Below are 18,261 nucleotides of genomic sequence, written 5' to 3'. Positions count from 1 at the left end.
CAGACATAAACGGGAACATGCTGCTCAGGGACCTGCTATAAAGCCATCCTCAGATTCATGGTATTTCAGCTTAAATGTCCTATGTTGTTCTGCAATGTGTTTTAGATGTCTATCAAAAGACTAATGACATTTCTGGCATTGTTTTTGTCAGATTCTGTCTGTTTGGCACAAAAACCACATTTGATGATAATTAAGTAACAGTAACTTTTTTTCTTTTTAAATCAAAGCATTGATTTTGTCCTTACCTAGACTGACTCTTGCTTGAAGACATTACAGGAGAGGAGACTGGTCTTGCTGGTGAAGATGATGTAGCTCCTAAATTAGGAGATCCAGATGCTGTCAGAGAGTGAGCTCTTCTTGATGGCAGGTTGTTAGATGGAGAAGCATTAATAATAATATTTTGATCTATGGAGAAAACAAAAGTTTGCAGCACAATTACAACATCTGCCCAATAAAAATGCTTTTGTCCAAGAGATCTATCTCACAATTCATTAATGCATAGTAAGACACTAAAGGGATTCTAGATTTGTCCCAAGACAGTCAAAAAGATACGTTCTGAACAACACTTATGTACTCATTTCATCTGAATGGAAAGGAAGTGCTACTGAAACAAAATGAAAGAACAATCATGAACAACTACAGAAATTAATTTAAGAGTTTATAGCATTTGGAGTTTCAACTGCAGAAGTAGTTTTATACCATAAATGTATTTTTAACACCATAAAGAATGTCTGTATAAAAAGACTTTAAGCAAAACCCTGAGGGACTTTTAAGTACTGAAGCTACCTGGTTCTTCTTGTTCATCAATATCTTGAGGATCCGAACCACTTCTATTACGATATTCCTTACAGCTTTTTGCCTTCCGAGTTGCCATTTCATCATCAGTGGCCTCTCCACTTTCACCCTGGAAATAACGAGCACCATAGTAAACATCCTGAAAACACTACTTTCCCCATTCTGTATCAGTGTAATCTGTAACAAAGCCATGAGATAAATCAGCTGTTCCTTATGAAACAGACTCCTGTAAGGCCGATACCAGTAGAAAAGAGACAACATAAACAGGATACATAGTGAGATGTGGGACCATTAGGTGTTACCTCAGTTTGACATCGCACAGAAGACAACAATGATCGCGCCTCTCTAAAGTGGTGCAGCTGGTTTCACACTATTCCGCTGGTGCATAGGAGCCCTAAAGAGGGTGGATCTTGTCATTTGAGGATCCCCCCTACCTGCCCACTAGAACATGTGGATAGTGTAGAGCTGCTAGCCCCTGCATTTTCCTCTCTCCTGGCTATTGCTGAAAGTGGTTGAGTTCAGGAAAAGAAAGGAATCTGCCAGACAAAGTCCAGTGTTCCTGTCAGCCAAGTAAGATAAAACTGTGTGCTAACCTGAGGCGGAATAACTGTGGTGATGTTTTTGGGAACATGAAAACAACAAGGAGCACAGAAACTGACACCAGCCTCCAAACATCACTTTGCACGTAAATATTTTTATTATTACCAATATTTTAGCTTTATACTGAGGTAGCACCTAAAGGTCTCAACAAGATTCTGTTTCTTTCTGCTAGCCCCAGCGCCCACGTGTCCAGAGAATGCTTCAAGCATGAGAAAAGAAACCCAAACTAATGGAAAACAATAAGCCCCAAACCTGAAACTGCAATAAACAGTTTTTAAATTATCATCTAACTTCTTTTCCCTGGTTCAGAACACACAGTAACTGTAGGAAGGAATCAAATCAGCCAGAGAAGCAACAAAATACATGAATAACAAAGTATTCTACCCTCATGAGTACTTTCTTCTTTTTCTTAGCTGCGCTTATTCCCAGAGTGTTGTTTCTCTGTACACTAGGTTTGTCGGTGCTTTTGGTGAGAGTTCCTGTGCTTGTGTTTCTTGCACTCCACCGTCTGCCTCCAAACAGTTCAACAGCCTGAGCCAAGGTTGGGCCTTCAAACCTTCCATCCTCCTACAAAAATCCTCAGCGTTAACAAAACAAGGAGAATAAAAACAGACACATTTTCTTAAGCAATAATATAGACATCTCTAAGGAACCAATGAAAGACAAAACATCAAGAGGAGAAAATTTTTAATTACTGCATGAATACCAAAGGGCTATTTTGTTTGCTATTTTGGTTTCTTTTTTGGCCCTAACTCTCCTCACTCAGTATTTCAGCACCCTTTTCAAGTACGGTCATTGCTTTTTCTTTAATAAAATACTTATTCCAAAACTCCAAACATATGAAGAGCTTAATAATAAAAAAAAGATTTAACTTCAGTGTATTGAAAACATGCAAGGTTTGACAGAACATTAAGGGGAGAATCAGATCTTATTGACACAAGCTGTGTTACAAAGCTGGAGATTTGGTGCTCATCTTTAATCTTAGCTTACTTATAATAGAAACTAATTGCATTACATTAAGTTGTTGACATCTTTGAACTTTTCTTATACAAAATCACAGCATCTTTTACCTGGTAAAGGCTGACATACTGTTTCCGTAGCCACTGTAGTCTTTGATCAGGGAATTTCCTCATTTTTCTTACAGCTTTAGTCAATTCCAGCAATCCATCATATAGCATTCTGGCAGTATATTTTGGAGCAACAAAGTGCAGCAACTTATTATCAGTAGTCTGAAGTCCATAAAGTAGTGTTATACCATTTTCTTCAAGGGACATATTACAAAGTTTATTTTGAACACACACAGTGTGCATATCAATGCCAGAGTGTCCCATATATACAGCCTTGGCTGAAAACAAGTCCAAAAAACCTTCCACCAGTCCAGTATTACCAAGAAACTGGTATTTACCAAGATCTGCAGTATTACCCAGCACACTCAGTTTTGCCTTAGCATTTGCAGGGCAAACCGTTGTGGGTTTTGTCCAAGTCAAAGTACTGTTGTCAGGCTGAAGCTGAAGAAAGCAACGCGCTGAGAGATGTGTCTCCTGGTCGTAATGAATGACGGTCGCCCCTTGTTGCATGAACTGATGGACATCAGCCCTGATAGATAACACGTACCAGGGAATGAGTTCTATCCCATGGCAGAAAGCCTTTTGCTGCTCTTCTGTTGAATTTGTGTCCCACTCCTTCAACTGCTCAAATATATCACTTTCAGAATCGGAAAGATCTCCAATTATAAATCTGTAAGTGAACAAAGATGAGAGACTTCTATTTAGTGATACATGTGCTGATCTATGCTATGATTGAATATTTTTTCTGCTGTAGTTTAAATAAAAAGAATACTATTGTCACTACATTTGGACTTACAGTAGGTGTTACAGTATCACAATTTATGCTATTGCGATTTTGAATTAATTAATAGATGCTGCTATAATTAATTATAACTCCCATAACAATGTAATCACATTTTCTTAGAACTTTCCAAACATTACGTTAACAATAAAAAACTTCAGTTTGGATCTTAAAGCCAAGTGATTCCAGTTTCTAAATCCACAGCATAAGATTGCTTCAGTTGAAATATCAAGTACTGTATGCGGAAACTGTGAGCAGGATCCAGTAGATTGAAGACAGGACTTCTAATCTCTGTTCTATTATTGATTTAATGTGCAGACCTTTCACATTATATAATTCTCTCATTAGAACTTATAAAATAGTGGTTAAAATACATGCCTTCCTCGTAAGAATTTTAATGGATACTTTCCATTAGAAAATTTAATTTTACTTAAGAAAAATATTAACATGAAACCTGTATGCAGCAACCAAAATTTCTGAAATATTTTACCATAATCGGAAACAGTAGATACAGAGCAACAATACTGAACTAATAAATGGGGTAGTTTAAATAAAATTGCTTCCCTACAGAAGCTTCTAACATGTATGAACGAACAAATGATCAATATTTTGATACTGCTTTAATGAACATAAAAAAGCGCGAACTGTTCCATGTCCAGCAGAACTAATGAAGCACGTTTTTCTAAGGATATCCAGCCAATAAAATGCAAAACACCTTCCCGTGAATATTCTTCAAGGCATCTTGTCCTAATACCCTCAGTGCTTCCCCTTCATATCACCACAGTACTCTCAGCTCCTGCCCCTGTCCTACCAGCTGAGCAAAAGACCATTTATGTTGTGACTTGGCACCCAAGTCCCATATGCTATCTCCCTAAGCTAAACAGCACAAGGAACCATTAGCTCTTCCTCAAACTCTTCTCTCCCCAGGGCACTAATTAATTTGAATTCTTCCCTTATTCCATACATCAATTCTAATGATTCCTTTATGCATTTATGCATCAGTGAGACCTCTACCTCTCCGCCAAATTTAGCTAAAAGTGGCCAACAGGCTAAGGATTTATTTCTTGTGGTGAGGGGACTGACAAACAAAGGCAGAATAACTGTATCAGCCTTAGCTATAGCTCTGTTTCCTTAAGAAATCTTCCTAAAAATAAAGGTCATGCATTATAACTGAGCTGGAATAAACTGTCTTACCAGAGTCTTACCAGACACATGTACATTAAAATATTTACCTGTATTATACAAGATGAAGGTTTTCAAATTAAACAAACAACTGAAGCAGCTCTTTTTCCCCCACGCCCTCAAAACAATCAAATAAGTCTCTGCAAAAATGCTAGAAAATGTATTCTGAGACTAGATGTGCATGGCTGGAGGAGTCTAGTATAGTGGAGACAGAAATGGCAGAGCTTCGTTTAAGCCTTATTTCACATTTGGTAACACTGGCATGCTGCAGATGAAAATGTACAAGCAGGTAAGCCAAGCACACACACGTCATCATATACAGGAACATAGCCTCTGACATGAGCTGCCAAAAGTGACACAGCAATCAATTACTGAGAAGACACTTACAGAGCTCGGTTTGAATCAGAAGCTTTCTTTACATGGGCTGCACTGAGATGCAAGGAAATGAAAACAAAGGATAAAGAAAACATTAAAACAGATTGCAGTTTTAGAGGGGAAACTTGCACAGGATACAAAAAGGAAAAAACTTGAGGTTTTCCCCTATTATTTTAAAAGGTAGTTACTGTAATTAGGAAAGCTTAAAAGTGAAGATGAGATCAGGCTAACAAAGCAATGCATCAAAGTTTAAAGTATCTTAATAGGTCATTTGATTAACCATTCTATAAAAACTGTATTTCAAACTTGAAATTTTTTGTCTTTTCCTGCCTACCTTTATTTATTTGAGAACTGTCAAGACAGAGTTCTAATGAAACTTAAAGTCTGATATTTATCTGGCATGTACAGAAATTCAGGGTGATTAAACAGGTCACTGATTGCAGAGTGATAGAGTTTATTTGCTAACACAATTGGGAAAGTAATTATACCCACTACCAACAGGTTTTATTAGATGCCTTTCATTTTCTTCAAACTAATCTATCAGCTGTGGTGGGTTCATGTTCCACAATACTAGTCCAAATCAGCAAAAGGCAAACTAATTGAAAATCTTCCTTGCGATTTTAAAGTAATGAGAAACATGTTATACAGTGCATTTTTCTGCCTTTATGACCGCAATACTACAACTACCAGGTAATACATAATTATTGTATCATTTGGATTTTATAATGCTGTATGCAAATATGACTGAGGTCTGACAAGAAAGAGACCTAAGTTTCTCCCTTAGAATGCTTTAGTTGTTCACAGCATTAAAAATAAACCAAACGTTGCAGCCTGCATACAACAGGGCACGCAGAATATGGCCCTTCTGCCTCTGCAGCAATTTGCTCCTGTGCCTCACCCAGCCCTCTGAATGCCCAGGAAAGATACGGCAGATGAACAAGGAATTTCCGAAGTCTATGAGGTACCTAAGCTAAATTAATACTTTCAGAAGTATTTTTCTACAAGTCATTATACTGTTAAAATCAGTACTTGCTGCACCAGAACTACAGATACTAACAACTGAGTAGTTAGGTTTCCTGATTCAGGCTACTGACTTTAATTACCTATCAGCAGTTTGGTTCATTTAAATTTTAAACTTTCATTTCAATGTCATACTAGCTTTTTTTTTTTTTTTTTTCACTTAATTCCTACTTTAATTAGAGTGGAACTTACTAGATTATATTTAGATATAAAGCATAAATAACTAATTTATCAAGAACTGATTTCATAAACACATAACAAAGAGAACTTAATTTTCTCCATATTGTTCTTTTATATTTAAATTCTACTTTGCTCATCCAAGCAAAATGTTGATTGTGACTGTGAGTTGCAAGCTGAGTTTAAAGCATATTAATTAACAGAAATAATTCCTGAAAGAAAGCATTTGAACTAAAGTAAGTCAAGAGACAACATAAATGGACAGAGAAGTGGGACTGTCTTTCTCGGCTTAATCTACTGCTCCACTTTCCAGAAGCAACTAAAGCCAGATGCGAATAATTCTATTAGAAACCATTTTTTCAGGAAATAATGATTATTTATTTGAAATGAAATTTAGAAATGCACGTTAATGAAATAAATGCATTTAAAACAGGAAGATGGTAGTTCCTTCTCAGATCATTAGATTTTACGTGTAAGTAGCTGAAATATGGTGGATACTTCTGAACATATGGATATTTCTGATACACATTATCAATAAAATACCTCAAGCAGTGACCTAAGCATGCTCTTTTATGCAAACCCTCACGTAATTTTACAGCACTTCACCTCTGAACAGTACAGTTCTGTTACTTAATTTGAAGTCACTCTAACACTCTTGCTTAGTTTAAAGCTGAGCCACCTATGTCTATATGGGCTGCAACTTCACTGCAAAGCAACATTCTAGAAGATCAAGTGATGTCTTAAACTTTGCATTTACCATATTTCTTGCTGATGAATAGTACAGAATATACCAGGTCTTCAAAGTGAAAATCTGAGGTTACTGAACACTGGGCTTTTACATGGGACACAATTAAGTAAACTTCTATGTAAAAGAACAGGACTACAGCAACCTGAAAATTCAAAATGTGTACTGACTTACAAATGTTTTCTGGACATAATTTAAAAGCCTCAGATGAACACGTCCTTAAAAGAAAAGGTCTTTTGAAGGATAATAAATAACCTTTATTTTGAAGGGGGCAGAATGCTGCCTGAGCATGCAGAATATAATGTTCTGAACTCTGATAACAGATATGTCCTGGTGCTATTCCTGTCACCACAGATCAAAATTGTAATCGTAACTGTGGATTTTTAAAGCTCTGTGTGTAAGACGAAAAGGATTTACCCTTATCGTGAGAGGAAGTAATTACATCATGAGGGAAAATATAACTATACTGAGAGTTTCCAAGCATTTGAGAACTTAGCATAACTCCAGGGGGGTAAAATTCTGAATTGGAAGAGGATAAATAGAAGGGAAGATGTTAAAGTCACCCTTAATACTGAAAGCGAGCCTTGGTAAAAGAAGATTAAAAACATGAAATATACAAGTGACAATAGAAAATAAAATGATACCTACTGGTACCGGTTTTTGTCCTTAAAAGAATTTTTTCTTGAATTGCTCCCTTCACTAAAATTATCTTCACCCTCTTCAGATTCCAAACTGCGATTGCAGCTCCGAATAGTTTGAAAGATATTGTTTGCTGTTGATTCTTTTTCTGGATTATTTAAACCATCTTGGCCTACTCGTTGCAAGAAATTATCTTGTCCGCTGTAATCTGAAACAAACTAGAGATATCTGAAAGCTTAGTATATTAATAAATAGAATATTGTGTCATCTACTTCTCACTGGAGAAATTTTTATGAGAATTAAGAATATTTAGCATGTATTTCCTATTAGCTTCTAATGGGATTTTGTACCTACTTTCAATCCCAAACAGACCAAATCACTGCATAAATCAAGTAACATAAGTTACAATAACTCCTGCAAACTTTTTAAAAGCCTCAGTCTTAATCTTTTCATGTAACAGGAGCATTGTTCTTTTAAAACCAAAATGATAAAACTCAAAGGAATTGCTTCTTGTCCTAGATGAAAAGCTTATTCCACTGAGCTTCCAAATTCCATTTTTAAGGAACTGAAAACCTTCCAGTTCCCAATGAGTTAAGTGGAAGGTCAGAGCATTTAACAGAAAATAGTTACATCTTTAAGGATTTACATACTTACTTTACCCAAAGTATAATCATGATCCTTTGGTATTAACTAATTTCTCAGTACTCTGACACTGAACTAGGTATAAACAACCATATATAAATTGCTACAGTAACTATGGGAAATAAATTGAGGTCCATGTAACTGAACAGTCTAGCAACACCCTAGTTTAGAAAACTTTAATTAGATCACTCTCGTTTGGAAAACTTTAATTAGATGATGCCTTTGTATAAAATAATAAACAATATAAAAATAAAATAATATAATATAAAGCAAAGCACTGGATGGCTATGAACATAACCTCTTAGAATATCAATCTCATTTACCTCTAATGTTTCATCCTGGGAGTTATATCGTGGACAGAGTCTGATGAGGCTCGATGCTCCATCCAAAACTTCACAAAGCTCTTTTAAAAATACACCACAGAAAGGAACAACTTTACAGCCTGGAATATTGAGTGCCCGGCTGACCACCTTCCTGTATTCAGATGATGACTCATGTTGTGCCATAGCATCTTTCAGACTTCGCATGGTTTCAATATCAGACTGGTCCATAAATTGCCACATTTTTAAAACTTTTCTTGACCTATTACAAAAAGAGATCACAACATTTATTAAAAAAATTAAAAACAATTTACATTCAAGTTCAACACTTGCAGCATATATGTAATAGAGGAAATTATCATCATTACTCAGAAGTGTATTAATGGAATGAAGGTCATTATTTTTATGAAAATTCTGGTTCGTGGGCCATTTTCCCCCCTTTGAATTATTAAAGAACAAAACTAAAAAGGAGAAACAAGCAGTCTGAGCTACTGGTGTAACATCTGACATTTTAATAAAAGCCCAGCTGTGTAAGACATACAAGCAGGCCTTCTAACATTTTCATTCTGTCATTGCCTTAAATTTATAAGGGCCTGGGAAGAAATAAGAAAAGATGAAGGAAATGGCCCAAAGATAAGCCAGTTGTATTATGAACAATCCATAAACTCAGCAAAAGGGTTTTTTTAATTAAATTTATTTAAAATAATTTACAACGATTTTTTTTCCCATTTCACTCACAAAATAAATTATTTATTTTCATGGAAATAAATAAATCAGGACCCTGTTCCAGCTCTCAGGCACCAATGCAGTGCTGTAGATGAAAAGAATCTTTGATTTCAAACAGCAATAGCTCCTGATGCTCCCCGAGGACTGCGAGTACCACTGGGAGGCCTCTCACCTTCTGAGCTGTATGTCTGTGCAATGGTATGGCCTTTCCACCCACCCCTGGCCCCAGACATACCAAAAGGTCTGCAGAAATGCTAACAGTAGAATGTCCTTAACCGCACTTTCTGTCCCTGTCGCGGAAACTCTGCTAATCAGCACAAGCCTTCCTCTCCTCTCTTTCCCTTATGCTGTGCATTAGAGATAAAATTAAGCCCTTAATTTGCTTTGCGTTTTCCCTCACAACTTACATGGCTTGCAGACTGGGGATGCATTCTGCTCAAAAAGACTCTCAATGTCTATGAGTGTTTCAAATGGGTTTTATATACCAAAAATGTAAGCAAATAGCTCAATGAGAATCCTTACTAAACCACAAAGAGTGACAACACAAACACTTTAAAGCTTTGTTACACAAACATGATATACAAGGAGGGTCAGAGCTAAGAGATGGGAAATCTGATCTTAACTCTTCCCTGTTCAGTCCAATTTGTTGCCCTCTGAACTGCCTGTGCAAAGGCAGTGCTGTCCTGCTCAGCCGGCCCTGTTCGAACCCACAATTCTGTAGGAAAGCTAGCAACTAACTGTCTTTAACCCCACACTCCGTCTTTCTCCTGGAGACACTGCAGGTCTGGCTATATATGACCATGACAGCATGAAAACCCAGCATCAGTCCTAAGTAAATTGGAGGGGTTAAAAAAAAGAGGTTTAACTGTTTTTTGTTTTGTTTTGTTTTGTCGGGGGGTTTTGTTGGTTTGGGTTTGTTGGTTTGGTGGTTTTTTTTTGTTTTGGTTGGGTTTTTTTTTTTTTTTTTACAATTTAAGACTGAGTCTTTTAGAACATTACCACAATTATGCTTCACTTGTGTTCTGGAAACTCCAACCTCAAGTTACAGTAGTTTTAGTTGATTATGGATAAACCACAACTGCTTTCCCACCTTCTTTTCACATTTTAAAAATTTCTGTTTAAAAAAAAGTATGTTTTCTAATGTAACATATTTAATATGTACCAGGAAAATCAATGGTGTCTCCAAACCATTTTGAAAAAAACAGCTTTTATCATGCTTCATCTTTCCAAAAGGGATTACTAGAAAGTCACAGGGTGAGATGATGTGATTTAGCCATGGATTTCTGTTTAGCCCATTGTTCTCCAGAGACATCTGCTTAACAGAAGCTGCAGTGTAATCTATCACCGAAAAGCCATTTAAAAAAAGAGTTGCCAGTACCTTAGCCCTGCCAGAAATTCCATTACAGCATTGTAGTTGCCCATATTCCAGCAGCATTTTGCCACATGTACTAAATATGAGAAGACTTCTCGTTTCTCCTCCATAGAACCTGCAGTCAGGACCAGCCAGGTAACCCACGAGCTCACCTTGTAAAATAAAACAGACAGTACAGTCAGCCAAAGCAATGTCACTTGATGGATAATGTAGAGTTTTTTGGTTTCCTTCTGTCAGCAGGGTATCATTAAAAATTCTACTTATACACTCACGACCAAATCACATATGCATTGCAATCACACCTTACACACAGACATACTCTCGTTACAACAGTTAAATCATTAACTACTCTAGAAATACTTATATTAAACAAAAAAGTACTGTATTTTAATACAAGATATTCTGAACAAGCATTCAGACCACGGAAGATAATGGACAGCTTAAGGTAGTGCTGATTTCTAAAGCTGCCAGAGAGATCTGCAGTGTAAATTCTCATTAACATAGCTTACAAATCTCAGCCTCACACTGAATAACCCTTGTTCTTACAACATGGACAGTGAAAGTTGATAAATTGGAATTTTTTTTTTTTTAATTTCACAAAACTGGTAGTTGTATTTCATGTACAAATTCCTATATGCACCGAATATTTAAAATAATTCACATTATCTATTTGCAAGATCACAAATGAAGTAAACAAAAAAAACCCCACCTTGCTAAGTGCAACCATACTACCAGCTTCTGTTCGGTGATTAATTAATGCCAGCATCAGAAATTAACTTAGTACATGATTTCGTTTGTATTTAAACAAATAAAAACCAAACCTTCATTTTATCAGTGTGCAGATTTTCTCTCCAGTTTATGTTCCCACAACATCCATAAAAAGTAGCTATATTTCACATGGAAACCTAATTTAAACCAACTGTTCCTTTTTACAATATGATTCCCTGGGGGACTTGATTTTTGTCGTTGTGTAAACACTTAGGAAGCAATAAACGTGATTTGTTTACTGACACTGAGTTCCATTCTTTAGTCCTGAAGGATTCAAGTGTTTACAGACAATACCAGTGTGAGAAGAGGCTTATAAAAATTAGAAAATATTAGTTCACCCCTCAGGGGGCGTAGACTTTTATTTAAATAACCAAGCATGAGAAATAAAATGTAAATGCATTAGTACTAACAGGAAAAAAAGCCACTAAAAATATATAGTTTCCATTTATGCAAGTCTATACAGACACAGTGTTCTGAGTCTCTCACTCCTGAGGGAGAACAGTCAAAGAATATGAAAAATCTAAGTAACTATTTAATCTTTCTGATGCCCAAAGCAATCAAGAACAACAAATCACAAATGTGCAGATGAGAAGACAAGCTATAGCTCCAATATCAGGAATGTATACATGTGTACAAAAAAATCCCATTTTTAAGACCGAAGAAATGAGGTTGTAAAATCGTTCTGTGTTTCATGCGGTGAGGACATCCTCAGCAGTGCATACCACAGGGATGGGCTGCTCTAATGGGACGTGAGGATCAGGGGACAAGGGATCCGTTAATAAACAGCGTTCCACCTGCTCTAGCCCTCATCAAACAGCTCGCATATGGAAAGCAAGAGCTGGAAGAAACCTGCTTCAAGTCTAGTGACAATCAGAAGAAAACAGGTTAACTACTGTTTCAGTAATTACTGTATGTTTTTATAACTAACATAGAATCATTAAGGTTGGAAAAGACCCTTAAGATCATCGAGTCCAACCGTAAACCTAGCACTGCCAAGTCCACCACTAAACCATGTCCTCAAGCACCATGTCTACCTGTCTTTTAAATACCTCCAGGGATGGAGGCTCAACCACATGTAAGAATAGAGAAGAGTAGGAGCAGATAACAGGTACAGAGCTTTCAGCAAAGGTAGAACAAATACCAGAGTCCAATGACGTACATATAAACACGCTCAAGAAGCCTTCCCAAACACAGCCTTAATGCATTATTGCTGTAGAGGCCACAATACAAAAAAAAAAAAAAAAAAACAAACAACACACACAAAAAAAAACCCACAAAAAACACCAAAAAAAACCAAAAAAACAAACAAACCTATTCATATTGCCTGCCCTCTACGAGATACATCTAATCGCTGCACCAGCTCTGAATGACAACTTGAATTTAGCTGAAATTTTATTTGAAGTGCTCAATTGGTTATTCCTAAAATGTAAAAACTGAATCAACCAAGTGCATACCTGAATAGGAATAGTATGAAGGCATGGAAAAAATAAAAAAAAAAAATCAGAGCACTGCATGACACGGAGGTCAAACGAGGGCAAAAACAGAATAAAAGGTAATAAATTAAATGCATAAAATATCAAAAATTGTGAAACAAAACAGTTAAATCTGTGATTAAATGTTGGCATAGATTTGTTTGTGTATGCTGGAATAAAATTACGTATTGTTTTTGGATATTATTCCCATTTTCCAGAAACGGCTCGGTTAGGGAATGCAAATGTTGAACATGCAATCTCACAAAAAAAATTAATATTTTTTGGTATGAAATACCAAGTGTGGTAATGACAGTTTGATTAATATGTGTTTAAACATTTTAAAGAATAATATAATTTTAAACAGATCTGTTTTAATCTAAGGTAGTAAAGATGTAATGGTCAGGAGAAAACAGTATCAAAATTGATAAAGAATGTCTAAAAAGGCAATTGAATTCAGACTCCCCACTAAGAAGCAACCTTGAAACTAGGACAGTCACTTGTTGAAATTTTATTTAATGGAGAGTTTAGGACTGCTATAAACAGTTATGATGAACTCTTACAAACACTCTGTAAAAGCAAACAAAAAATGATAAAGGTCAGCATGAACAAGCCTTTGCAGCCTCGAGATGGCATATGTATATGTAAGAGCAAAATAAGGGTGCAAAAGGCAGTAGTCTCCCATGAAGTTTATGCTCACTCCTCTTGCAGGACAAGAATAGACTTACAGGAAGGGTAGAAAACATTTAAAAAATCTTTCACGAAACAAGAAGAAAAAATAAATCATCTGAATCTCTACATTTTAAAACAGAATGGGCAAAGGCAGATATAATGGATTGGGCAGCATCAGGGGACAGAACTGGGCAGCTGAAGATACAACCCACTCCTGATAAATAATGTACATGCCTGCTTTAGCACCTTCAGTATTTTCATATTTCCTGGAGATCAGGAAAGTGTGAGGAGCAGGGCGGGATACTTCCGTCAGATGCAGATAATGGAAAATTTCATTCATATCATTTTACGTGTCGATGAACTTAGGAATGAAACAGAATTGTTCCTCTACATATGCTACAGACTGTTTTGACTTATGGTTCTTTCATGTCATATCTAGCAGTAGCCGGGAGTATAAATCGAGCTTTCTGGTGGTTCTGAATAGCATCAGGCCTCCATAAAGTTTTTCTATGAATTGTTCAGACACTGTTGGTTGATTAATCTGAATGCATCATACAGCCCCCAGAAAGGGGGGTTTATGGGCTTCTCTAAAAGCACAATAGCCTGGTACCCCAAAACTGATTTCCTGGAAGGTGTCATCAGTCTGAGACCAGAACAGGGATGATTAAAATGCAACAGTACTGTCAGAAAGGAGGGAGCAGAGGAAAGGAGCTGTGAAGAAAGGCCATCTCGTTTCATTCAGCAAGGTTATTGCTGAGTGCTGTGCCTAACATCTGCAAAACTTTTCTACTCCTAGCTTTTTTAGTGAAGACAGCTGGAAAGGGAGGAGAATTCAGTCAGATAACAGAGCTGAGGGGGCACTTCCCCAAAATTAAACGTTGTCCTGGCATCCAGCTAGGAAACAAACACAGAATTAATAAGCAGAACTATCAGTTATCCACTTAAAATGCCATAGAGGATTTTTCTCACTGAAGTTCTGAAGGTGGGAGATCTGGTTGAATCAGTAGTCTTTAAAGGAGCAGAAAGTTGACTGAGGTTGCTTCCCAGCTCTGAACTCCCTGAAGATTTTATTCTGCCCAGGCAGACTGAACGGATGGATCCAAGAACTTTATCATGAAGAACAATATTCTAAATAAACGCATACTGAAATAGCTTGGTTATGGCATTAATTTGAGATGATTATTCATAATGGCCACAGCTAAACAACACAGCTAACAACGTACAAACAACACTGAAATGCAGGCAGGTTGAAAGGACTGTGGTCTCCAGGAAACATCATGTTTGACAATTTAGAGGAAACTTAAGTTTATTAATTAAAACATACACTCATTAAACAATACTCAGCAAACATACTCATGAACTTTGTGATTTATTGATAAATATATGAACGGTCCAGAGTACATCCTCGAAGGAATGCCTCCATAGGAATCATCAACATTCTCACATGACTGTATAGCTGCCACTGGATCCCCAAAATACCTGATAATGCATATACTACATTTGTTCTGCCTGGGATGCATAAAGCTTCCTCTGCACTGATGGTGTTCAAGAAATAACAAACTTTTCAAGATCTTCATTCAAACGAAAGATCAGAATTGGCATTCCTCAGATGTTGTCTGTGTACATCTGAGCTAGATGCACCTCACACAAAGAAGAGTAGAGAACAACTCTATATATGTACGTATTTCTTGGTGACTATGGAAATCACCTGGAAGTTGAATTGAAAACCCTGGGTTTTGTACTTTGGCAAGCAAGTAGCACAGACAGTGTTCTGGAGTGGTACAGTGTCTCTGCCACTAAAACCAGGTGTGATCAGTACCTCCAAGAGGGGGTTTCCAGCAGGGTGAACAGAGCAAAGGGAGGCTCCATCTTGGCCAGAAGCAGGCAGTGACTTCTGGATGCTTCAGCCAGATGGAGACAGAATGGCACCTCCTCTTCCAGCAGTTCATTCCTGGATGGCTGGCAGAGCTACCTCCCCAGCTGCATCACACCTGAGGAGCACCTAACCCCAGGACGAAGTACCATCAGGTGGTCAGCTGCCACTACATCAGCGTGAGGGCTTTGCAGGCACTGCCTGAACTAGCGAGCTCCGGGACCAGAGACAGCACACCCCAGTCAAAAGACTGCACAGTAGCAGCCTTGCCGAGAAGATCAAAATGCATTGCGAGTATTTGTCAGCATGAGCAGTAACACTTTTTGGACAAAGTTTTTGTGTTGGGTATCATTTTAATGTCAGATCACAATCTATATATTAATCATTATTTCCTTAGTTTACTTTTTTTCACACTCGACTTAAATAGTTCTGTTTACATAACTCATTTTAAACTCTCTTCAGAACAGAAATCATCACAGCAAACCTATAATTAGATTTCCGCTGCACTGCTGATGAGTCTGAAAAGTATGAGAAAATGTATCCTGGTTTCATTACTATAATCCACATGATTGCAAGACACAAGAAAATTCATAAATTGAAACACGATCCACTCAAGTTGATAATAACATCCATCTTTTCATTCAGATGGATAAAAATGAGTGTCCTTCAGGATTACTGCATACTAATATTAAGTAGTAAACAAACAAAATCAAATCAAATAGATACTTAGTTAAGATTTAAATATTTTCTGGTGACCTAATACAGAGAAGCACTGACAACACTGTGTCAAATTAATTTCAGATATATTGTAAAGTAGCCTTATTTGGAAATTTTCAGAGGTACAGGAGCCTCCTCCAAATCTGAGTCTGAGCACAGAGGATCTGCATCAGGTGTCCAGGCAATGCAGTTGCATTGCTGAGCAAAGATGTCAAGCACAGTAGTACATAAAGATCTGTATAGTTTTAGGTTTTTTTAAAATTACCTTTATATCACCTCTTACTGTTTTAACTGCATTAAAATCTGTTCTTTTCAGTAAACTTTTTTTTAAGGTTTTTAGGCTAATCAAAGTTTTCAAATAAATGCAAGTTAAATATTGCTAATGCATTCAGGAAAGGCATATTATAACTCAGTGTTCATCTTCAAATATACTGTGAATATTTCTCAGTCAGTGACTGAGTCTCATTCAACGTTTCAACTTACTTAACTTGGAATTTTTTCACAACTGTAGCAATGATAGACCTTTATTAGGATAGACAATCGTTCCTTTTTCAGGACATCACGTTCCCAGAAGGCTCCAGAGATTTCTGTTATGATTTTCAGAAGTACCTTTTCATTTGTATTTTTTTAAAAAGGCAATTAAATAAGACAAAAAAGTTCCTGTAACTCAACTGTGAGAATTAATAGCAGGAATACATTTGTTTAAACTTATAGCATTTTATTAACAAAAAAACAAATAAACCCACCCTAAACTTTTAAACATGGGAAATCTATATCAATCCTTTAAAAAATGAGACTATGCTTTTGACTGCCTAATCACTGAAGTACCACTGATTTAAAGTCATGTCTATATGCATGCAAAAATCTCCCAATTTGTCAGGGGCAGGATATAGCTTATTACTGATGCTCAGCTGCTTTTACTAATAGGATATGAAGGATGTAAAAGAGACACCCATGATGGAACTTGATCCTCAAGGTATGGCACATGACCTTAAAGTCCCTACAAGTACAAACTACAGGACTGTTTACCATTTACTTATGGGAATCCTGCTCCATGCAGCACACAGGATGGAACAGCACATAATGCATGTTCAACTATTAACTGTATCCCTAAATTTGCCATGCATTTAACTTTACTCCTTTTCTTCTTTTAGTCTTCTAATACTCAAGACTACAATGATTCATATATATATATATAAAATTATTTACTTTTCTTTATATAGCTGCTAGAGAATGTATTCTGTGATTTTTTTAAATGGGAATTAATTTATTGTTTATCTTTTATCAGAATGTAAATGCAGAAGTGGTATTGAGGGAAGAAACTATTAGGAACCTTCACCTGTGAAGCCCGGTGTTTTGTCATTTGTACTGCTTTACACTCATTTCCCCAGCTCTTAAGTTTATAAGGCTTTTACAGCAATTCCCAAGCTACATACTTCAGTGGGTGATGCTACATGGAAGAAATGATGTCTTCTATTTTTATATTACATTTTTTAGGAACTTCATAATACTGGAGAGATGCAGCTTTCAGAGGTGGAATTAGCAAACACAGCTGTGCACCTGAAGTTTAACACTTACCATTGCCAGCAAGTAAAATAAAATATTTTAGCTTAGCACAAAGTAAGATTACAGTACATACCTTCTCTAACACCTAACATGTAAAAATTAGCCATGGATATCTTTCTATAATAAATTGTAGCCAATTTAACTACTGCCTACACTGGAGCAAGAAAGCAAGCAATTTTAATACTGATGAAATAAAGTATGTGTATGAGAAGTCCCTGAATACAAAACAAGAAGTTGATTTTTCAGGTATCCAAAGGATAAGCATGGCAATCTGTAACCCATTTAACCAATCCATTCTGGTGTTAATGATTTTGTTTGGTAAAATCAAGAAATTTAAGCAAAATCTGAAGAACATGAAAAATCGATGTAAAACAATAACCTTCATCAGATATCACGCAGTATTTATGGCAAGAGGGAAAAACATACATTATCTTGTTTAAAAGCAGAATTCTTAGTATATCAGTGTACTCTGATTTCTCCCTTTTAAAAAAAAAAAAAAAAAAAAAGAAAAAGAAATCCACGTTTCACAACATTACAAAGTCTTTCCACAAAGTAAAAGTGGTGTTGAGGGATATTACTCTTATAAAACTACAGGGAGCAGATTCATCTTTATGAGGCATTTTAAAACACTAGCAATATGCAGCATTAGCACCAATAGCTGGCTACCATGAGCTCCTTTGCACTGCTAACTGTGCACAAACCCATCAGTGCATACTGATGAATATAAGGATCACAGTATATAACACAGAATTGGT

General features: G+C 36.5%; 1 protein-coding gene across 1 annotated transcript in view; it reads right to left on the bottom strand.

Annotated features, from left to right (window-relative positions):
- PLCE1 (phospholipase C epsilon 1) overlaps positions 1-18,261 on the bottom strand; it is a 167,816-nt gene that overhangs the window by 36,030 nt on the left and 113,525 nt on the right. The window contains 7 exon segments of the mRNA XM_082309577.1: positions 246-405; positions 787-904; positions 1,780-1,962; positions 2,466-3,132; positions 7,391-7,599; positions 8,347-8,605; positions 10,448-10,593. Of these exon segments, the coding sequence (XP_082165703.1) occupies positions 246-405; positions 787-904; positions 1,780-1,962; positions 2,466-3,132; positions 7,391-7,599; positions 8,347-8,605; positions 10,448-10,593 (1,742 nt within the window).

This window comes from Platalea leucorodia (assembly GCF_965183815.1).
Source record: "Platalea leucorodia genome assembly, chromosome: 4".
Classification (NCBI taxonomy): domain Eukaryota; kingdom Metazoa; phylum Chordata; class Aves; order Pelecaniformes; family Threskiornithidae; genus Platalea; species Platalea leucorodia.
The sequence above is the reverse complement of the archived record's forward strand: the minus strand, read 5'-3'. Positions and strand labels throughout refer to the sequence as shown.